Source organism: Embiotoca jacksoni, unplaced genomic scaffold (assembly GCF_022577435.1).
Source record: "Embiotoca jacksoni isolate LCO1_2020_lvr unplaced genomic scaffold, fEmbJac1.0.p SCAF_96, whole genome shotgun sequence".
In the NCBI taxonomy this organism is placed as follows: domain Eukaryota; kingdom Metazoa; phylum Chordata; class Actinopteri; family Embiotocidae; genus Embiotoca; species Embiotoca jacksoni.
The window spans coordinates 52,538-61,178 of record NW_027185454.1 but is presented as its reverse complement, the minus strand read 5'-3'; the positions used below and the strand labels follow the sequence as shown (position 1 = coordinate 61,178).

Here is an 8,641-nt window from a genome sequence, read left to right as displayed (position 1 = left end):
TTTGGTCGGTGGGTGTTAAAGTACGGACTTCCGGTTCCTCCCGGTTTTCAAAATAAAAGTTAAACCAGCTTTTCATTTGGGGAAGAAAAAAAAAACTTCGTGGTGAAAATTAGTTTTTGTAAACATTTTAACTTTATAACATTTATTGAGATTATAAAAAGGCACATTTTTTGCTAAGTGACCATGAGTTGTATACAATACATTTATGCCTACAAAATATATAGACTGTTTAGAGCCTATATTCTCACTTGTTTACTTATACTTACCATGGGTAGGCAAAAATACCATAATAACTTTTGAGAAGATTATAATTCAAGTGGTCTGAGAGAACATTAGTCTTTTGCAGCTTCTCTTTGCCTTAGAAAATCTAGCCCATAACAAGACTTGATGCGGGTCAAATCAAGTTCCAGATGCGAGTGGATGTCCAATTTAAATATCTAGTCTGATTAATTGTTGGACAATCCCAGAAAGAAGTTGCTATTAACGTATTGGCAACAACTAGACGACATTAAACCCTCCATGTTCAACTCTCTTCCCTCCAAGGTGCATGAGGGCGAGCAGGGCGAAACCTCCAGGTTTCAAGTGGCGAGCCAGGACGCTGACCCTGCATCAGCCTCAACATCCAGTCGTTCAGCCCTTGGAGCAGTCTGCAGGCAGCGCGACTCTCGGGTGGACGTGATGGGGGGACACGAGGCGGTTCGTTTGGGGGGGGAGGCTCCAGAATAGGAGGGTGCATTTGAACGTGATACCCGTCTCGCAGGGGCACCAAGCCGGTCCTCGTCGTCCACAGCCTCCACCAGGACGGTGAGAGGTCAAGGCCTCCCCTCCGGTGAGCGCTCGACCTGGCCGAAGTGCACCTGAAGACAGACCCTCGGCGATCCGGAGACAAAGGAGAGGCAGGTAACCCCGCTGTGTGCGTGCATGTGCCCGCGATCGTTTGGTGGGAGGGGCTTAGGAGGACGGAGAGGGGCGGGGCGAGAGCTGCAGAGGGAGGGTTGCATTTTCAAATTCTGCCTCTTCCACAAAACTCCATATCCCAGCTTTAATAGGCACAACTACATTCAACTAAAGTCTAATAAAGCAGCACTGCGATAAATCCTACATGAAGGTCATAATATTCAATGATAATTTTGAAGGTTGCGGTTTGTGTTTTACCGACAGGTGTTTCTATTATTTTGTCCATCCAAATATATTTCACTGAAGATGTGCTAAATAATAAAAACACTTCTCTGTACAAAGCAATGAATTACTATTATTATTATTAATTATAATATAGAAAAAAAAAGTCTATGTCCTGTAGCTACAAATTGTTGAGAAAACCATAGTGTTTAAACCAAAAAGAAGTGAGCATGGGCCTTTGAAATAAGACTATTTAAAGACTGTAGGCACGCTTAAAAATAGTTCATTGTGGAATGACGACAGTATGTCACGCAAGACACTGTTTCCATCATGGAATAACGAATACTTGATAGTCGTGCTTGGTTAAACATTTTTTTTAAATACTTTATTTTTATCTTGTTTCCATACGTTTTCTGTGGACACAGTCTTTCCATAACAGAAAAAAGATGGGAGGGTTGATAGTAATAGCACACCTATAAATATCCCTATACGTTTTCACGATATACCGTAAATTGGGCATTAGTATTCTGATTTAATATTAGTTAAGCATTATTAAAAACAATACAACAAATTACAAACAGTTACAACAGTCAGATAAGTTCTATGTTTTTATATACTGGAGTATCAGGACAGCTGAAATGTCTCTGGATTTCATACAGTATGGATAATATATTAAATTTAGTTTTTGTAGAGGAACAATTCATCTCAAGATAATTACAATGATAAAGAATTGATCAAAAATATAAATTTTTCTTAATTCTCTTGTTTCAAATAACTGTTTCAGAGCACTTGACTGACATTTGGGCCAAAATTACACGTACATAATTGTGTGGCACGAGAAAATATACAAAAGCGAGGCGACAACATAATGCTGACCATGGCAGTGTAAAAAAGTGGTAATGATACAACAGACCTGCTCATAGTTAGAAACTCCTCTATATTTAAAGAGATCATCAACTACCCACACACCTGAGAGCTTGAATACCTAAAGTATTGTTTTTATTGCTTCCAGGTTGTTTAGATTTATACACGGGGACAAATGTGAAGTGACTTCAGACTTTCCCGATTCATGGTTTGGTTTATTCTTAAGAGCATAAAACTGTCCAAAACATGTTCCTGTATATTCTGACATATTACATAAATGTACAATAGATTCCTCGTTGATGAATACAAGCATCGATGCATTACATCTGATAGATTTTGTATTCCAAACTTCCAGATAAAACTTGAACGTGTTGACCAAAGGTGGATCTTAAAGGATGAGGCAGGTGATATTCTGTGTATTTGATACATCGACAAATCTCATGAAAAGGCCAAAAGATGTGCAATACTTTCACACTCCTACAGCTTGCGGATGTTCGTTCTCAGATTTTTTATTTCTTTTTTTTTTTTTTTAAATCTGGCCACATTTAAAAAAGGTAATTTCCTAAAAAAAAAGTTGGGGTCTGTAGTTTGTATTCAGTAATACTCAAACTGAACGGAGTACATTTCTTGGGGAATACTGGATTTCCAGCCCCAGATTAAAACATAATTAATACTTGAGGAGTATTTATAGCCGCACGACTGAGATTTGATTAAAGTAGATTACAGTTGTTGTTCTTGTTGTAATGAACCATGTCACCCATTGCAGCTGTGTGGCTCACTAATATTTTTTTTTTAGATCGTTTTGAAGTGAGCTACATCAGGCTTCAAAGATAATATTTGTTAAAAAGATCAATCAATCATTGGTTTTGCTCTTTCGATGGAATTTATTACCAATGAAAATATCATCAGACTCGACCTTTTTTTTAAAAAGGCTTCTGTCGTGCAGAAACAGAGCCGTTCGCTTGTGTCAAAACAAGCAGCATGTTTCCAAGTGCTGTCGGCCTTCACCATGTCAGCGAGCATGTCAGCAGGGCGTGACCGTTAGCACAAACACTCAGGCGAGGTTTAAGATCCTAAAGAGGAGAGGCACGAAGCAGACACAGCTAAAACCCACAACACTGTAGACGATGTAACGGTACGGCAGCTCTACTCTCATGTACTGCCGCGCCCGTCTTACGTTATTGGAGGGCAGCCCAAACAGTCGACACAAGAACGGAATAGTCACTGCTTTCATCACCATCCTCATGACAAGGATGACGGCGACTCCGATGAGGAAGCGCAGCAGGGAGCGTAGCACCAAGCCGGCGCTGATTGCCGGCAGAATTAGAGGAAGCGAGGACGGCGGCGGATCCAGCATCAGCCCCAGCTGATGGTTCACGTGGCTGGCCAGAGCGGCCCCCGCCCCGGTGCCCAGTGCCTGAGCCGTGTCGCCCCGAGAGGTGCTCCACGAATCCAGAGAGAAAGCCACAAGTCCCAGGCTCACGTGCGACACGATAATAGCAAGCGGAGCGTAGTGGTCCATCATGTAGAAGTTGTCGATCTTGTCCAACATTGGCTGGAAGAAGGCGAGAATGAGAAGGCTGTACAGGAAGCCAGTGATTACCTCCTGCAACACAGGGACACGCATTGTTGTAAAACAGATTAAATCTCAATCCGACAAGGCGTATTGATGACTGAAGATGTCTTTTAACGAGAAACCTGACTTTAAGAAGTTAAAATGAATGTACTCCAACGTTTTTTTGTTTTTTGTTTTTACGTATTACAAATCATGAACACAAAAGTCCAAACTCTCAAAATAAAAAAAGCCTGTACTGCTTCCTGCCCTGAAGGACGCACTACACAAAGACATGTTATTTAAGCAATGGCTTTCCTTGTAGTCCTAAATCCTCCTGGAGAAATCAGGAAAGCAACTGACTGATAAACAGGTGTCACTATTGAGAGAATCAGAACATAAACCGTAACTACAAGCAGCAGTTGCCCGGTCACCAAATCTAATCTGACCTTATCTATTGGTTTTAATTTGTTTATTGGCTCTGCTTGCACATAATTTTCCACGAGTTATCAACATGAAAAAGAAGTAATTAAGTGGATGTTACACACATTATTGCAGTGAATGAACTCCAGATGTTTTCAGTCCTTTTATTGTGAATGTTAACTTTTCCATACGTGGCAGGCTGAAAGACTTTCTTGGCAATGGCCATCTTATTTCCTCTCGTTCCCTCAGTTACATACAGCAGGAACAATGCCAAGAAAACAAAACCCATTCAAGATGATGTAAAGAGCAAAAAACTATTCACAGGAATTTGTTTAGTGTCCTTAGAAGATCTCAAGTTTAACAACTGGTCTGATGATTCCTCTCACGGGAATCTGTCCCCTCAAAGAAATTTAAAACGAGTACAGGTAATTTCAAATACAGACATGCAAGCCGAGCTTGCTGTTTGGAGGCATCCTCCATAATAAAAGAAAAGAAGGGACTGCAGCAGGTATCATTTACAACTATCTGAGGTGCATAGGAAGCTGTATAATATAGAATAAATGGCACTATGGATTTAGGTTTTTTAGAGATAATTTTTGACGCGTCGAAGGAAGACATCACTATCGAACTGGGATGAAAGAATAAATGGCCTGTAAGTGACAGTGAAGGTCGAAGGTCCGGGTGCAGCAGCATCACTCATATTCTCAATCAAATTCAGATTTCAGTGAGGGAAGATTTATTTGATATGAATGTAGTGTGTCATGTGCTTTACCAGAACAGAGTGCATCCCCATGTAGACTCGGCTCACGCAGACCAGGACACTCCAGCTGAGAGCCACACAAAAGCCGAAGAGGAAAGAGTACTGAGAGAGAGAGAGAAATAAAGAAGGCTGCATTAAAAGGTTAACACACAGTATGTTTGGTAAATACTCCAAACACAAGAGCTTCTTCGATGAGAATTCATTCATTTTGAGACACTTTTCTAATTTCCTGGTGGCAAAAGGAAGCTTTACGTTTCTGTGGCAATATGTTCAAACTATGTGAAATCAGTTTATTGTCAGTGGAAACAACAACAACAACAGCTTTGGGAAAAAAGAAAACGAAACGAGTCTAAAAGTCGACTGGCGTGGTAGCAGCGGCTCTGTCGGGCTGCCCTTTGGCACAGTAGTGCTTCGAGCTGAATGCTCACTATGACAACACTGTTCAGCAGGTATGTGCACTGTGATTACCATCTCGGTATTTGCCGAGAAGGACTTCAAAGAATTCATCTGAAGCTGATGTCAAACTAAAGTACGGTGATGGTACATTGTGACCTGGTGGTAGTTCTGCACGGAAAGTCAAAGAACATCTGATTATAATTCATCTTGTGGACTGAAAATCGTAGAAATCCATCCTAAGTTAAGATATTTACTTGTCCGACTGACCGACATCCTTCCAGCGTAATCGAACACGGCCTTCTAACACTGTTTAGATGATACTTTGAGTCCTCCTTCGGCCTTGAAACCCATTTATGGCCCACACCTAATCTTTTGTAACTTTTAGTAACCTCTTGCTCTGGTTTCAGTTCTTCTGCCTTCAGTCATGACACTACAGGGAACTTGATGACACAACGAAAGTTCAAGCGGTTCAGACAGTTTGTGTTCAGGCGTGCAACACACTAATATGTAAGAATTCAACCGTTTCCCTTTTTTTTTTTTTTAATCTATTTACTGACAGTCATCACAAACCAACCACAGACTTATGACACATTTTTAATCATGTGTCTCACATTAAGAACATTTAAATTGAGTGTCCTATGTTTGTGATGCAGGTATTGATTGTCTCGGCTTCACCAAAACGTCTCCTTGCTTTGAGCTCCCCGATCAGCTGATACAGCGCGCTACATTCCTCTAAAGAGACCCTCCCAGCTCACTTCCTCCCATTTGAACCAGAAAACACATTCAATCGCAGGAAAAGTTCGAAGCGCCCTCCTCCTCCTCCCCCGAGTCACATTCACTGCTTCCTCTTCTCGCCCTGACAAAGTGGAACAGTGAGCTTTTGTTTATTTCAAATCAAAGCCACCTGGTTTCTTCTCTCTCCAACACACCCCGTCGGTCCACTTTTGAGGAATGCTCGTCGCCTTGTGCGGCAACAAGTTTCATCCCACACCTACAAGCATTTGTGCTTTTGCTGTTGCTCAGTCAGAGCTGCTGTTCTCCATTTGGGACTGGGCAGCGAGGATTAATGAGGATTTAAAGGCAGTCTGTGCTTTTTCATTCCTTTGGTCAGACTGTAGTCTGACCCTCCCCGACACCGAGGAGCTGCAGAGGAAAAAACAACAACTGGATGCTGGACATTTCACACATCATTAGGTCACATGCCCCCCCCTCACCCCCCTCCTTAAACTCTGATCTTTTTTTTAATGTAGATTTAACCCGAGCAGACGCGCGTATAGAAAGATGTTATGGTCGGGTACAAAACTGTCCGTCTGCCCTGTGGGTTATTAAAGCCTGTTCATATCCTGTGTGGAAATATGAGGCAACATGAAGAGGGAGAATAACACCGGTGGAGCATTGTGATATTTGTCAATGTAGATTCATCAGGTTCGACCTTGTGCGTTGTCTCAGAGATGGATTAACACTCCAGGGGCTAAAATCCAAGCTGTTGACCTGATTGAAACCCTTTTCTTCGCTCTCCGTGTACATGTGTAGTGTATCCACCTACGTAATGTGTCTGTCAGCGCTCTCCAACCTGAAGCTCACAAGCTATACTGGTTAAATATGTATCATACATTTTTTTTTTATTCTTCACGTTTAAAGAAGCTTTTTCAGCTGGTTTGGGTGGAGCTCAGCTATGTGAAATATTTTAAGTGTTACGGTGACACGTTCATTTTGTCAGAGGAAACAAGGTTCATATCAATCACGTAATTGAAAGTAGATGGTGTCGATATAAAGGAGACGCCTGATAATACTGAAGTTGTTGTGCGTCCATTAAGGTGATAAGTAAAAACTTGATTACAATTTCTAAAAAGCGAAGCTGCTATTCAAATTGTTTCTTCAGCCTGACAGGAAGTCGAAGATATTTCATGAAACATTAAATCACATGAAGGGAAAAACAGAAAAAAATGTGAGAAGCTGTCATTTGAAAATGTATGCTTAAAGTTAAACAAGTGATTGATTACCTAAATAATTTCACTGCATCTACAAAACAATAAATCAAATCATCATTTCAGCTCCAAAGCAAACTAAGAGCAAAACCCTGGAGCCCCCCTGGGGGGCCCCCGGAGGGGGGGGCCCTGGGGGGGTCCTTGCCATGTCTCCAAACATTGCACATCAACTGCCTGCATGATTTGTTTGCACCTATTTTTTGACACTTTACGCCTCGTCGTTTGCGAACATGCTCACCTGCCACCGTCCGTAGGTCAGCATGAAGAGACAGAAAGGTATGGCTGTCCCCGTCATGGCGTGCGTGGAGGGCATGCTGTACTCCGAGTTGTAGAAGACCTCCACCTTCACCACGGGAGGGGACGCCGGCCGGGACCAGCGGACCATGTCCTTGGTGGACTGTCCCACGAAGAGGTTCCAGGCCCAGACCACGATGAGTCTCCGGCTCACCAGGGCGTCGATGTTCCAGAAGAGGAAGGGGAAGAAGATGATGAAGAACATCTCGTTGCCCAGCTCGGTCCCAAACGTGAACAGGTAGAAGAGGAGCCTGTTGCGGATCAGGAACTCCTGACCCACATCCCCGGTCAGGGAGTTCTTCCGCAGGGGTTTTGCTCTGGTGGTGTCGAAGTCGGTGGCTGCTGCTGCTGCTGATGATGATGAAGATGATGATGATGGAGGACCACCGGGCCTGACGTCATCGTCGCTCTGACACCCATTAACCTGCAGCACGGTGGCGTCTGCGGCCGCTCCGTTCCCAACACTCCGGTCGGAGCCTTCTCCTTCTCCTCCTTCTCCTCCAACCCCACCCGGCTGGATCCTCCTCCTCAGCCCGGGACACTCCGGCTCCAACCCTCCCCTGTTCGCCTTGGTGCTTTTATCCGGGAATGTTCCTTTAATGCCGCACAAACGCTGAAACCTCGCTACCTGACGGGGGTCCTGGAGGTAATTACACATCTGTACAAACGTCTTCACGTAGACGCTGGCCATCATGACTCTCTTCTTTTTTTTTTTTTTTTTTTTAAACAATTTGGAGTTTGGTAAAGGCGGAGTTCATTACGCAGGAGACACGGGGACAAATTGACAATTTTTTTTTAGCAAACTTCGTGCCTGGTTTCAAAACACCGACCTTGTGCAGCAGCATGGGAGTTCTGGACGACAGCGTCCAAAGTCCGGGTGCAGTTAACCATTAAGCCTGCTTCACCGTATGTTCCGCTAATTCCTGCAGCCGCCGACTAACTGCGTCAAGGCCGTTAGGACTGGTTCGTTTTGATTTTTTTTTTTTGTTTTTTTTGTTTTTTTTACCTCCGTCTTCTTCCTCGAGTCGCATTTCTTCTTCGTTTCACTCGGTCAATGCGCAGGATGTTCGAGCACCGCCCCCTGCCGATCGTTGTGACGCATTACACGCGCTCAAAAACACCGCCTCAAAAGGGCTATTTAGGGTCGAGAGGTAGTTACTTTATTAATCCCCAAGGGGACATTGTTTTCGCTGCAGCAGCATACAGGAAGCAATAAGATAATAAAAAGCAATAAAATAGCAGTAA

General features: G+C 43.2%; 1 protein-coding gene across 1 annotated transcript; it reads right to left on the bottom strand.

Moving 5' to 3' along the window:
- Nucleotides 1-1,478: 1,478 nt before the first annotated feature.
- LOC138193808 (sphingosine-1-phosphate phosphatase 1-like) lies at nt 1,479-8,449 on the bottom strand. The gene is made up of 3 exons (XM_069142041.1): nt 7,341-8,449; nt 4,731-4,820; nt 1,479-3,589 (listed from the first exon to the last, which is right to left on the bottom strand). The coding sequence occupies exons 1-3, from the start codon at nt 8,088-8,090 to the stop codon at nt 3,038-3,040; spliced, it is 1,392 nt and encodes a 463-aa protein (XP_068998142.1). The 5' UTR covers nt 8,091-8,449; the 3' UTR covers nt 1,479-3,037.
- Nucleotides 8,450-8,641: the final 192 nt, after the last annotated feature.